This window comes from Terrapene carolina, unplaced genomic scaffold, assembly GCF_002925995.2.
Source record: "Terrapene carolina triunguis isolate 2854851 unplaced genomic scaffold, T_m_triunguis-2.0 Scaffold69, whole genome shotgun sequence".
Taxonomy (NCBI): domain Eukaryota; kingdom Metazoa; phylum Chordata; order Testudines; family Emydidae; genus Terrapene; species Terrapene triunguis.
Genome location: NW_020664420.1, coordinates 19,091,908 through 19,105,469, shown reverse-complemented (window position 1 = coordinate 19,105,469; position 13,562 = coordinate 19,091,908). Strand labels below are relative to the sequence as shown.

General features: G+C 46.8%; 1 protein-coding gene across 1 annotated transcript in view; it reads left to right on the top strand.

Moving 5' to 3' along the window:
* CPLANE1 (ciliogenesis and planar polarity effector 1) overlaps positions 1 to 13,562 on the top strand; it is a 174,011-nt gene that overhangs the window by 138,408 nt on the left and 22,041 nt on the right. Inside the window, exons 43-46 of the mRNA XM_029910904.1 lie at positions 681 to 842; positions 4,146 to 4,176; positions 4,892 to 5,023; positions 13,358 to 13,523. Coding sequence (XP_029766764.1) covers positions 681 to 842; positions 4,146 to 4,176; positions 4,892 to 5,023; positions 13,358 to 13,523 — 491 coding nt within the window. The remainder of the gene's footprint in view (positions 1 to 680; positions 843 to 4,145; positions 4,177 to 4,891; positions 5,024 to 13,357; positions 13,524 to 13,562) is intronic.

Below are 13,562 nucleotides of genomic sequence, written 5' to 3'. Positions count from 1 at the left end.
TCAACTGCAGGGCTTGCATTGGCTTCCACACTAATTTTGTAAGACATGATAATTTGGCCTCTGAATGTTTTCCCTACGTTGTAATAAAATTTCATTATTCATGCCGTTTTGGTGGCTAAAAGGATATATTACCACCCTTTGACCTGACTTAATAAAAGTTCACATCAGTTAAATTGGTTTCTTAGTGGTGAGGTATTGATTATGTAATTGATTATTTATGTCTAGAAAATGGATTGAAAATACTTATATGGGTATCTCTGCTGCACTGTACTGATTAATTGAGGCCAAGAGGGAACATATTATGATTTCATATCAGATATATGGCCAGATCATGGCTACATTCTGTATTGATACACAAAATTGATCCATGACCCACTGCACGGATGAGCCACAATTTAGTCCTTCACATGGGCAGGCTACCATGTACATGGCAACTCCAGGAGCCACAACGACTCCTGGAGCTCAGACTGGGGCAGTATGGCTCCATACTTCAACTGGTTAACTTTCAGCAGCATAGTGATCTGAATACATTGGGTTTGGGGTTTATTTTGGTTAGAAGGGTATATTAATCCATAACACAAATTCATAAATATATAATTTCACTGCATTTTCTGTTTTTTGTCTGGATTTTTTTTACTATGTTTTACTTACTGTGTCTATTAATTCTTCCATTGCATCAGCACGTTATGTGAGCTCTGTGGACTTTGAAGATCTTATGGATGAAGAAGAGGAGGGTTCAAGACCTGAATATTCTGTAACCAGTTATACAGCCTTGCAAGCTCACTCTCTTTCTCCTGCAACTTCATCTGCTAACCTTCTGAGTCGTATAAAGTCATCATCCGGTATCATTCTTTAATTTACCCTTTTTCCCCTTTACTTGTTAAAAAGCAAGTAGACACATTTCTTTGTGTTGCTGCAATCTTTCTCATTGTCTGGCTATGCTGGAAGGAGGAGAGGAGACACTGGTTGTGGTTTAATTAGGCTGCAAATTTATTACTAAATGTCTGGAAGTACCCAGCAGATAAAATTGTACAGTGCAGGTAATTCCATAATCATTTACCCATGGAGGCTGCTGGGACCTCCTCCACCCCCCTTGAATGAGGGTTAATGGGGCTAAAGGGCGGAGGGGTTGACTCCCTGCCATACCAGTCATAGGAGTCCCGACCTCACAGCAACCTGCCCTCCCACAGTTTCCCCTCTTTCAATGAATACCTCCTTTAAATCTTTCCCGAGTCCATTTTATCTGATCACTGTATCCATTCCCTACAGAGTACCTGCACTTACATAATGAGTTGTGACATCATAGCCTAATCCCCTCTTTCGTTCTTCCCTCCTCCCCCAAAACTCCAGTCCACTGTGGGAAATGCAAAAAAAACCCCACCTTGCCTTTGCCAAACTGGCAGTGAGGAAAAACTCCTTCCCAGACCCCCAAAAGGAGAAACTAGCGTAATGCCCAAAGTGGATCATAACAAAAACCTGGTATTTCAGCTATTTATATTGCTGGAAAGGTGGGTGGTGCTCTGCCTGTCCAGGCAAAAAGAGGGCTTTCACTGCTCAGATATGAGCATAAACAGTCCCCCTCTCTTCCAATCACCTCGGGGAGGGGGTAATAGGTCAGCATCCCCATGCTGACCTGGGGTGGAGCTTCCTCCATATTCCAGATAACTCTCTGGCTCTCTAACCACCCTTAAAGGAGCAACACAATCTCTCTGCCAAGCCCAACAAAGGTCCTCATGGCTTAGTGTGCGGTGAGATCATTAGCATTATGTGAAGTATCATGGTGGTAATATGTTCATAAAGATCAGTTTGCAACTTTTCTCAGTTACTTGATTTATGCATTCAGGAGTGTAGAAGCACTGTTTTTGTAACCCATGCACACACGTTTAATGTACAGATGTATGTTAATGTTTGATGACAGTCCAGAGGGGTATTATATCCAGTGTTGTGTCCAAATATGCCTCCATTAGAATGTTGTTGAAGGAAAGTAAATAATTTTGGGTCTGATTCTGAAGCCAGTATCCCCTCCTTTTTATCTGCCCAGTGACTTGAGATGAGAATTTAACTCCAGTCCACCACATGGCGATGAAATGTGTTGCCATATGTCACTACTACCAGTTCCCTTAGCTGTATCCTAGCCTGAATGCTCATTTTATTTCATCTAGCCTCATTTCAATGTGCAAAGTAAATATTTGTACTGACATTACAGTTCTCTTTGGCTGTATGTGCAATGACAATTCTCTTGCCGTTCTCTTCTTTCACATTCCTAGTTATTATATGCACACCTCTACCCCGATATAACACGAATTCGGATATAACGCGGTAAAGCAGCACTCCGGGGGGGGGGGGGCGGCTGCGCACTCCAGCGGATCAAACCAAGTTCAGTATAACACGGTTTCACCTATAACGCAGTAAGATGTTTTGGCTCCCGAGGACAGCGTTATATTGAGGTAGAGGTGTACTTTTATGAGTGACTATGAATCTAGCTCTCAAGCTGTAGCAGCCTAGCTAATGGTTTTAAAACAGTAATCCCCAAACTGTGGGGCGTGCCCCCCTGGAGGGGTGCGATGGGACCCTGGCCAGCCCCCATGGAGGGCGGGGAGGGAGTGCCACCCAGCACTGCTCTGGCCCCGGCTGCAGCTCTGCCTCCGGCCACTGCTCCACTCCCAGCTCCAACCCCAGCCACAGGTTGGACCCAGCTCTTGGCTCTAGCTCAGCTCCTGGCCCCAGTCCTGCCTCCCCTCCCAGCTCCACTCCTGGCCACGGCTCCTCTCACTGTTCTGGCTCCACTCCCGGCTCCAGCCCCAGCCCAGCTCTGCCCTCATTATCCCGCTCTCTCCCTGGGCCAGCTCCACCTCGAGCCCCAGCTCCTCCCTCATCCCCAGTTCTGCCCCGAGCCCCACCTTCAGCCCAAGTTCCTCTGCTGAGCCAATTGTTCAGTAATGGAAGGAGGCGCGGACAGATTCCAATACTGATAAAGCGGGGCACGACAGGAAAAGTGTTGGCACCACTGTTTTAAAATCTCAGCTCCCAAGTGAGATTTGCTTATAAGCAGTGAACATCAAATGATATAAAAAGCCAGACTGGTTATATACCAGTTACTAAATTGTATTTAAAAGTAGAGCTGTACCTTCCAAGCTAAGGGCCAAGACTGATCTTTGTTACACTGAATGTCTCTGACCACTAAGTAGTAATAGTGATGCTAGATGATTAGGGCCCTACCAAATTCATGGTCATAGGATTTTTAAAATAATAAATTTCATTATTTCAGCTATTTAAATCTGAAATGTCACTGTGTTGTAATTGTAGGGGTCTTGATTCAAAAGCAGTTGTGCGGGGGTCGCAAGGTTATTGCAAGGGGGTCGCGGTACTGCTATCCTTACTTCTGTACTGCTTCTGGTAGAGGCACTGCCTTCAGAGCTGGGCAGCTGGAGAGAAGAGGCTGGGCTCCCGGCCAGCAGCTCTGAAGACAGAGCCGCTGCCAGCAACAGTGCAGAATTAAGGATGGCATGGTATGGTATTACCACCCTTACATCTGCACTGCTGCCTGCAGAACTGGGCCCTCAGGCAGCAGCTGCCGCTCTCTGGCTGCCCAGCTCTGAAGGTGGGATGGGATGGTATTTCCGTCCTTCCTTCTGCACTGCTGCTGGTGGGGTGCTGGCTTCAGAGCTGGGCGCCTGGCCAACAGCCACCGCTCCCCAGCTGTTCAGCTCTGAAGGCAGCGCAGAAGTAAGGGTGGCAATACCATGACCCCCCTAAAATAACCTTGTGAGCCCCCTGCAACTCCCTTTTGGGTGAGGACCCCCAATTTGATAAACGCTGGTCTCCCCCATGAAAGCTGTATAATATAGGGTAAAAGCACAAAAAAGACCAAATTTCACGGGAGAAGACCAGATTTCATGGGCCGTGATGCATTTTTACATGGTCCTGAATTTGGTAGGGCTCTATAGATAATGTATTCCAAAATCCTGCCATGAGCACAAGGTAGTTAACACTATACAATAATACATTTATTCATTATAATATAAACATATCCATTTTGAAAAAGTCTATATTTCATCTAACAAATCTGTATGTCTTGTTACATTTGCATAGAAATTAGATGTTAATGCATGTGTTTTAATTAATTAAAGCTATTTCTATTTCAGACATTCATATAAATGAAGATTTAGGTGATAGGTAAGTATTTTGAAATAATCGCAGATTTTGTTAAACTGCATTGCCAACATTGTATTTCTAAAAAGCCTACTGGAAAATGGAGAATCAAACTGGAAATCTTATCTATACAGAAATCTAGGCATATATGTCATGCTTTTCTAGTCAGGCAGTTTTATATACGTAACCTGGATCAGAATAACCTTAACATGCACTAATATGATATGAATAAACATGTTTTATATAAGACACCATGCAGTCCGCTAAAAATTGTTTCTTTTGCACATTTGGAGCATTTAAGAAAGACATTACTAGTTTTTATGCATGGTTTTTAATGTTGTTTTTATAGGCTAATTTTTGCTTTTGGACAAGCACACACAGCTTCCATTGAAATACTCATATTAAAAGGCAGAATTAACACAATGAAACCATTACAAAGTTATTGAATAAAAATGCAACCCAGCAGGCTGTAGTTCTGTATTGAAGAGGTATTTAACCATTGAATGAAAATGGATTGATGTGTGTCACACCTAGAATATTGTTCTGTGTAACTCTAACAATCACATGTAGAAATATGGGCAACTTGGTAGACAAGAGTATGGGTAACTAGCTCTTGAATAAGGAGAATATTCTTGCCCACCTGAGCTCAAAAGTGAAGATTTTAAGATATTTTAATTTTTGTTTTTCTTGGAAATATATTCCTGTTTTAGTAACAACATTGTTTTTTCCTTAATTTGAGTTTTATAGACAATCCCCTGCAAATTACTGGACTGAGTGGTATTACTGATGTTATTGATGATCTTGTAACAGAGGGTGGCATTTCCACTACAGAACTGGGCATTACAAAAACACAGGCTAGAAGTATCTCCAGGTAATAATATAGCAGTCGTCTTCACTTCCGCTTTGTACTAAGTTACAGCAGCTATAATATTAATTAATGTAAATTAAATTGTTTAAATTCACTAGTGTTTAAAACTCTAATAAAACAAGCAGCTTGTTGGTTAAAACTAGCATGATTAAATAAATGCTTTATAAAATGTCATTGTCTCTTAAATATAACCCTACAAACACCTCCACACATGCTTAACTTTAAGCATGAGTGCACTTTCATTGACTTCAGTGGCACTAGTATTCGAACAGTGAATACAATCTACTTAGCTTCCACAAAATGTGTGTTTAGCAGGGGAGATATAAATTTCCATATGAACACATTATTTTGGTGAAAAATTTCATAAGTGTCCACTAACTCTTTAAGAGATTTTCAGGCCAGAAGGGACCATTATGATCTGTTTGTCTGACCTCTTGCATAACACAGGCCATAGAACTTTACCCAGTCATTTTTTCAATAATCAAATCCAATCATTTGTGTTTAAACTAGAGCAAATCTTTTAGAAAGAAATCTAATCTTGATTTGAAGGTATCAGTTTTATTTGGTTCAGTTTGGAAGTGCTCAACTTGAGGCCTTATTTTTACAGGAGCTAAATATCCATAGCTTCTGTTGACTGCATTTGGAGTTGCAGGTGCTTTATGCCTCTGAAAATCAGGTCCTAAATGTCTTAGAATGAGGGACCTGAAAAATGAGCTACACAAATTAGAGGCCACGTTTGAAAAAAAATTAGCTTTAGGACTTGTCTGTAGGGGGACATCCAGGAAAATTAATCTGAATTAACCAGAAGTGTGAATTTGAAGTGGATTAGTTAAACCAGGGGTAGTCAATAGGCAGACTGTTGGCCAAATCCAGACAGGCAGACGCTTTTCAATGGACCACAAAGGTAAAACGGGCTGAAGCCGAGCCAGGACTGGAGTCATGCCCACTCCCCCCTGCAGAGCCCACTCAGGGGAAACGAGGCTGAGGTGGAGGATGACTTCTTCAGGTGCTTGTTCATGTCCGTTCCAATCAAATGCGTACGTGCATGGCAGACGGAAGATTTTTCCCATAGCAGCATCTGTCGGGTCGGCCAGGGTGCCCCATGGAGTCACACCTTCATGGCGCTCCATATAGAGCCCTGCTGACCTGCCACCCCCTCAATTCCTCCTTATTGCCAGTGACGGTTAGCTGGAACATCCCATAGCTCTTGCCTTGGCAAGCGCCGTTCAGTGTCCATTATATATAGTTCTTCATACCGTTAGTTAGCATTAGTTATTTGTACTGGTAGTGTAGTTATTTTTAGCGGTTAGGTTTAATTTGGGGATTCCCCTCTCCCAATGCTCCTGGTGCCGTGGAATGCCATGGTCCCCGGGCTTTAAAACTTGTGAGGCCTGTGGCAAGTGCATGCCTAAAAATGACCCGCACTCCTCGTGCTTAAGGTGCTTAGGGGAGAGTCACCAGAAAGACCAGTGCAGGATCTGTCGCGGGTTTTGTCCTAGGACTTTGAAAGACAGAGACCAATGTCTTAAAGTCCTTTTTATGGAGGCTGCACTCTGGCCCCAGTCAGACCCCAGATCGGGGGATCCCGTGCCTAGCACCTCCTCTTTCTTGGTGCAGAGTGCCCCAGCACCATCTACAGGGGAACCAGTGCCGAAAAAGGACTCGTGAGACTCCCTGCACCCTCACAGCTCCTTCAGCATACAGGCTGCGGGAAGGCACTCGTCACAATTGCTAGTGCCACAAAGAAAAGGAGGCCAGAGAAGGGCCGCTCTCCCTCGTCCAAGATCAAGGAGCCAGCCACTGTGAGATCCCAGTCGGGCCACACCACCTCTGCCCCTTCGCCTGCTAGGGTCGCATTGACTCTTGCCCCAGTGGCGGTGCAGTCAAGTCCGGACCCTGCCCGCTTGCCGGGCCAACGGAGTCAACAGCTGCAGCTCCCATAGACTCCGGAGGCATTCTGGGCGGCCCAGGACTTGTTGTACCTTACGGTGCCATTTTCTGCTCCCAGGAGAGATGAATCACCAGCACTGTCCTGTCCCTTGGTACCGTCAAGGGGAAAGCCGGCTATGATGTTGTGGTGCTCACCATCCCCAGAGCACACACCCCCAGCCAAGGTGCGGGAGCCTTGCTGGTCCCCTAGCCCACGCCATGAACTGTCGGTGCCTCGCAGTACAGCACCTCCGTGGTTCTCCTTCTTGGAGACATCGGAGTCTGACTCCATTCACTCTGACAGGAGTAGGAGATCGAGGTCATGGCAGGACCAGGAGAAGCAAACTTAGCACCGTGGCTGGCGCAATGGCAAAACCTGACGCAATGGCCTTCTGGATGCCCTGGGCCTTCCACCAAATAGAAGGGCAAAGCCAGGGGTCCCATTCCAGAGTGGCATCAGTAGCTTCGGCTAACTTTATACCACCTCCAGCTCCGTCGGCACCAGCTGTATCAGGAGCGGCTCCAGCACTTTTTGATGCCGGGTTACCACCACTCATGGCATTGATATCGGCTCTCCCTGTACCGCTGCCTATTACAATGATTCCGTCAACATCGGCACCAGTACCATTGGTACTGGCACCAGCGATCCTGACACCGGCACCGACTCTTCTGGCATCGACAGTCTTCTACAGTCACAGCACCGAATATCACGGCACCGTCCAGCTCGACATCAATGCCCGGGAACCCCAGGCACCGCAAGACCCCCCTGGGCACAGAGGGAAGGGAGCAGCCACTCCTTCCAGGGCTTTCTTCCTCTTCCTCACCAGAAGAGGCCGTGCCGGGCACTTCCGTAGCCCCTGCCCTAGAGGCCAACAGGGTTCTGCAGCAATTGCTGTGGCAGGTTTCCAAGGGCCTGGGCATCCAGGCTGAGGAGCTTGTGGAGGATGTTGATCCCACGGTGGATATTCTCGCCCCCTCCGGGCCTGCACACATTTCTCTGACCCTCATCAAAAACATTTCTGACACCACAAAGACTTTGTGGCAGACCCCAACCTCATTCCTCCCTCCCTCCCTCCCGCCCCCCCCCTCCCTCGCCGGCTAAGCAAAATGAAAGATGCTATTTTGTTCCATCGACGGGCTACGAGCACTTATATACCCATCCTCCACCAGATTCCCTGGTGGTGGATGCTGCCAACCAGTGTGAATGCCAGGGCTACCAGGGACCCTCCCCAAAGAACTGGGAGGCAAAAAGACTTGACCTCTTCGGGAGAAAGGTCTACTTGACTGGTGGCTTGCAGCTCCACATTTCGAACCAGCAGGCCATTGTAAGTAGATACTCCTCTAATACCTACAGAGCAATGACTACGTTTGTGGAGCTGTTGCCGCAGGACACCCGCGCCGAGTTTTCAGCTCCGGTGAAGGAGAGCAGGCTTATTTCCCGAGCCTCACTGCAGGCCGCTCTGGACGGGGTGGTTGCAGCTACTCGGGTTAGGGCCACTGGAGCTCCTGGCTACAGGTCTCTGGTCTGTCATATGAAGTCCAGCAGACTATCCAAGACCTCCCCTTTGAGGGCTCGGCTCTCTTTTAGGAGAAAACAAATAAAAGGCTGCATAGCCTAAAAGACTCAAGAGCCACCCTCAAGTCGCTGGGCCTCCACACTCCTTCCATGCAGCGGAAGCACTTCAGGCTGCAACCTCCTCAGCGGTTCTACCAACTGCAGAACCGACAGGACAGTTCCCAGAGGAGGAACAGGAGTGGCAGAAAGAGACTGCACCCATCCTCAGGCCAGGGCTCTGGCCAATCTAAGCCGTCTTCGGGCCACAAGCAGGCCTTTTGAAGGCACGCTCGAGGACAGCACACCAGTACATAGGCTGGATCCAACCCGCCTTACCTTCTCGTCCCAACTATCCCCTTTCTACCCTACTTGGTCCCGTATCACATTGGACCGATGGTAGAAAGGGGATACTCCCTCCAATTCTTGGCCCTCCCACCCTTCCACCCCCCTTTTCTTTCCCTCTTCAGAGAGCCTCCTCACGAGCAACTCCTTATGCAGGAGGTGCACTCGCTCCTATCACTGGGAGCAGTGGAAGAGGTTTCTCAGGAGTTGAATGGCAAGGGCTCTACTCCTGGTATTTCCTAGTACTGAAAGCCAAAGGTGGGCTCAGGTCCATCCTAGACCTGCGAGAGCTCAACAGGTTCATGAAGAAACTCAAGTTCCGCATGGTCTCTTTGGCCTCCATTATCCCTTCCCTGCATCCAGGGGACTGGTATGCTGCCCTCAACTTGAAGGATGCATATTTTCATAAAGCAATTACACCGTCCCACAGAAGGTACCTCAGGTTTGTGGTGAACAACCACCACTACCAGTTCACAGTCCTCCCGTTCGGCCTGTCAGTGGCGCCTCGAGTATTTACCAAGTGCATGGCAGTCGTAGTCGCGTTCCTGCTCAGCAACAGGTACAGATGTTCCCGTACCTCGATGACAGGCTGATCAAGGGCTGCTCCATGGCCCAAGTGGAGGTAAAAGTCAACTTCATAAAAATGACGTTTGATGATCTGGGCCTTCTCCTGAACATAGGGAAATCTACGCTGTGCTTGGTTCAGCAGATAGTATTTATAGGGGTGGTACTGGGTTCGACACAGGCCAGAGCATACCTCCGAGAAGCCATGTTCCAGGCCCTGGGCGATATCATTCGAAGTCTCAGGCAGTTCCCCACCACCACATAAACGAATTGTCTGAAACTCCTGGGACACATGGCCACTTGTACCTATGTGGAACAACATGCCAGGCTCAGACTCCGGCCGCTTCAATCGTGGCTAGCCTCAGTGTATCGGCCGGTTTGGGACAGTTTGGACAGCGTTGTGACTTTGCCTCTCCTGGTCCTCGACTCACTCCTGTGGTTGCTCGACCTGCAGGTAGTGTGTGCAGGGGTCCCCTTCAACGGTCCTCAGCCATACCTCTCACTAGTGGGGGCCTTGGGCTGGGGAGCACATCTGGGAGACCTCAGGACTCAAGGCCTCTGGTCTCAGGCGGAACTCGCGCTCCAACTCATCAGAGAGCTGAGCATGGTCCGCCTAGCATGCCAGACTTTCCGAGCCCACTTGACCGGGAGATATGTATCAGTTATGACAGACAACACCACGGCAATGTTTTATATCAACAAACGGGAGTGCATGCACCTTTTCTCTGTGCCAGGAAGCCATCAGGCTTTGGGACTTTTGTGTAGAGCATTCAGTACACCTGCAAGCATCGTACCTCCCTGGAGTACAGAACGAGTTGGCAGACTATTTCAGCAGGTCATTCTACGGCCATGAGTGGTCCCTATGCCTGGATGTTTCAAACTTCATCTTCCACTGGTGGGGCTTTCCCCAGATAGACCTGCTCGCCACACGACACAACAGGAAGTGCCAGCAGCTTTGCTCTTTTCTGAATCACAGCCCAGGCTCCATTGTAGATGCATTCCTCCTCCCGTGGGGAGGCCATCTCCTATATGCATTCCCACTCATCCCTCACGTTCACAAGGTGCTCCTCAAGGTACGGAGGGAAGAAGCTTCAGTGATATTGATAGCTCCTGCCTGGCCCTGCCAACACTAGTACACATCTCTCCTGGAGATGTCCGTGGAAACCCCAGTCACCTTTCCTCTCTTCCTGGACTTAATAACTCAGGATCATGGCCATCTCCAGCACCTGAGCCTCGAGTCATTGCACCGCATGGCATGGAAGCTCCATGGCTGAACCCGATGGAGCTCTCCTGCTCGGACTCGGTTAGACAAGTTCTCCTTGGCAGTAGGAAACTCTCCACTAGGGCTACCTACCTGGCCAAATGGAAGAGATTTTCAGTCTGGTCGGAGCAACACTATCCGCTTCTGATGCTCGCCTCTATACCACTTATACTGGACTATCTTCTCCATCTTAAGCAGCCGGGGCTGTTCGTGTTGTCAATAAAGGTTCACTTGGCCGCCATCTCTGCCTTCCATCCAGGCGCAAAGGGCCGGTCGGTCTTTGCCAACCCTATGGTCAGCCATTTCTTGAAAGGTCTTGACAGGCTATACTCACACGTTTTGACAACCGGTCCTGGCCTGGGACCTTAATCTGGTCCTTTCCAAACTGACGGGGCCATCCTTCAAACTGCTGGCGACTTGCTCTTTGCTCTATCTCATATACAAGGTGGTGTTTCTGGTAGCAATAACCTCAGCCAGGAGGGTGTCTGAGCTCAAGGCAAACATCAGAGCCCCCATACAGGGTGTTAAGGACAAGGTTCAGCTCACGCCACACCCAGCTTTCCTCCGAAGGCTGTCTCCCAATTTCACATCAACCAGGACATCTCCCTCCCAGTGTTCTATCCTAAGCTGCACTCAAGCGGCAAGGAACAGAGACCTCACTCATTGGACATTCTCCGAATGCTAGCCTTTTACACTGAGGGAATGAAACAGTTCCAGAAGTCAATCCAACTGTTCGTGGCTGTGGCAGACAGGATGAAAGGGCTTCCAGTCTCCTCTCAACAAATTTCATCATGGGTCACGTCCTGCATCCGAGAATGCTACAACCTGGCAGAGGTGCCTGCCCCTTCGCTCACAACACACTCCACCAGGGTGCGAGCTTCTTCAGCAGCGTTCCTGGCGCAGGTTCCCACACAGGAAATATGCGGAGCAGTGATGTGGTCCTCAATACATACCTTTACATCACATTATGCTATCACCCAGCAGGCCAGAGACGACACGGCCTTTGGTAGAGCAGTGCTCCAGTCAGTGGACATCTGAACTCTGACCCCGCTTCCGGAACTTGGGCGTGGGAGTCACCTGATTGGAATTGACATGAACAAGCACTTGAAGAAAGAATGGTTACCTTCTCATAACGGTTGTTCTTCAAGATGTGTTGTTCATGTCCATTCCAATACCCACCCTTCTACTCCTCTGTTGGAGTAGCCGGCAAGAAGGAACTGAGGGAGTGGTGGGTCGGCAGGGCTCTATATTGAGCGCCATGAAGGCGAGATTCCAGGGGGCGCCCAGGCCGACCTGACAGATGCTGCTAGGGAAGAAATCTTCCGGCTGCTGTGTATGCGCGCACACACCCCTGATTGGAATGGACATGAACAACACATCTCGAAGAACAGTTACAAGAAGGTGAGTAACCGTTCTTTCAGGAACCGCTTAGGGGCGAGTGACGGGGCTGCGGGTATCCCCGGGCAGCTGATTGTCTCTCCTCCCCTCCACCCCCCTCCCCCAAGAGAGGGCAGCTATGGGGCCCTAATTCAAACTCTTTTCTGGTTTCCCTGGAGACGGTGGTGCCAGCTGGGCTATGTAGCTGCAACTCGTGGGCCCTGCCAGGAAACCCAGTAGGGTTGTCTACCCTCCAGGATTCTCCTGGAGTCTCTAGGAATTAAAGATTCATTTTTAATTAAAGATTATGTGTGTACATCCCCATTCAGAAATAAAGTGACCTTAACTCAGTTTATATTAATTCACTTCCAGAGTGAATAAACCTAAATCAAATTAAGGCCACTTCAATTCTGAATAACAGTTTTCACACAGGGGTTTAATGCTATTTAACTAATCCACTTCAAATTGACACCTTTAGTTAATCTGGATTTATTTTCCTGGATGTCCTCATGTAGACAAGCCCTTAGTTTCTCTTAGTCAGTTTTTCCATTTATAAAATGGAGATAATACTTATCTACCTACTTACCTTAAAGAGGTACTTCAAGGATTATTTATTTAGTCTATTTCTAAAGCATTTGGAAGACAAACTTCTATATAAATCCTAAGTAATGTTACTAATATTTATTATTGGCTATTACACTATCATTAAAAGACTCAAAAAGGTATTGACTTATTAAAGAGAGTCTTGGTTAAATTTTATGATGAGCATCTTAAATTACCATTTCCAGTTGTTCTACAAAGGGTCCCATTAAGATTATATTGTTAAAAATAAAAAACCTTTCCCTCTATTTAAAACAACTTTTCAATCTTAGCCAAATGTTCTTGTTTATGTGACCCTATGTGGTGGCATGTGAAAAGATAGATGATGATATCTATCTAATCTAGTTCTCTATGCCATTACTATATATTTAAAAAAAAATAAAAATTCTTCTCTTTTTATCTTTTTCCACCTTTGTGCCAAGAACAATTTGTATTTAAAGCTTTGCTTCCAGAGCATTATTTGTATGTAGCCTAAACACACAACCAAAAAAAAAGATACCTTTAGAAAACCCCTTGAAAAATATTTGCATGCCAGGATTTCTAGTAAGTTACACTTTATATAATAAATTACTATTCTAGTTGATCATTATTTAGGCTTTTTGTGTCTGAATTTTAGTATATCACTATATATCTGTGTTTTCATGTGACCCTCATCACTATAGTTTAAAGGACACATATTGAATTGTTTCACACTTATACCTGTCCTCAGAATCCATGATACTGCAGCTGGACAGTCTCCAAAAACAGAAAGAGAGAGAAAAGAGATACAAGCATGGATGAAAAGAAAAAGAAAGGAAAGACTGGCAGAATATCTTAAAAAACTGGATGAACAAAGAGAGAGAGAATATAATCCATTTAATTTGAGAAATAATATGGTAAGATTACTGGGTGTCTGGAATAGTCACTGTTGCTTT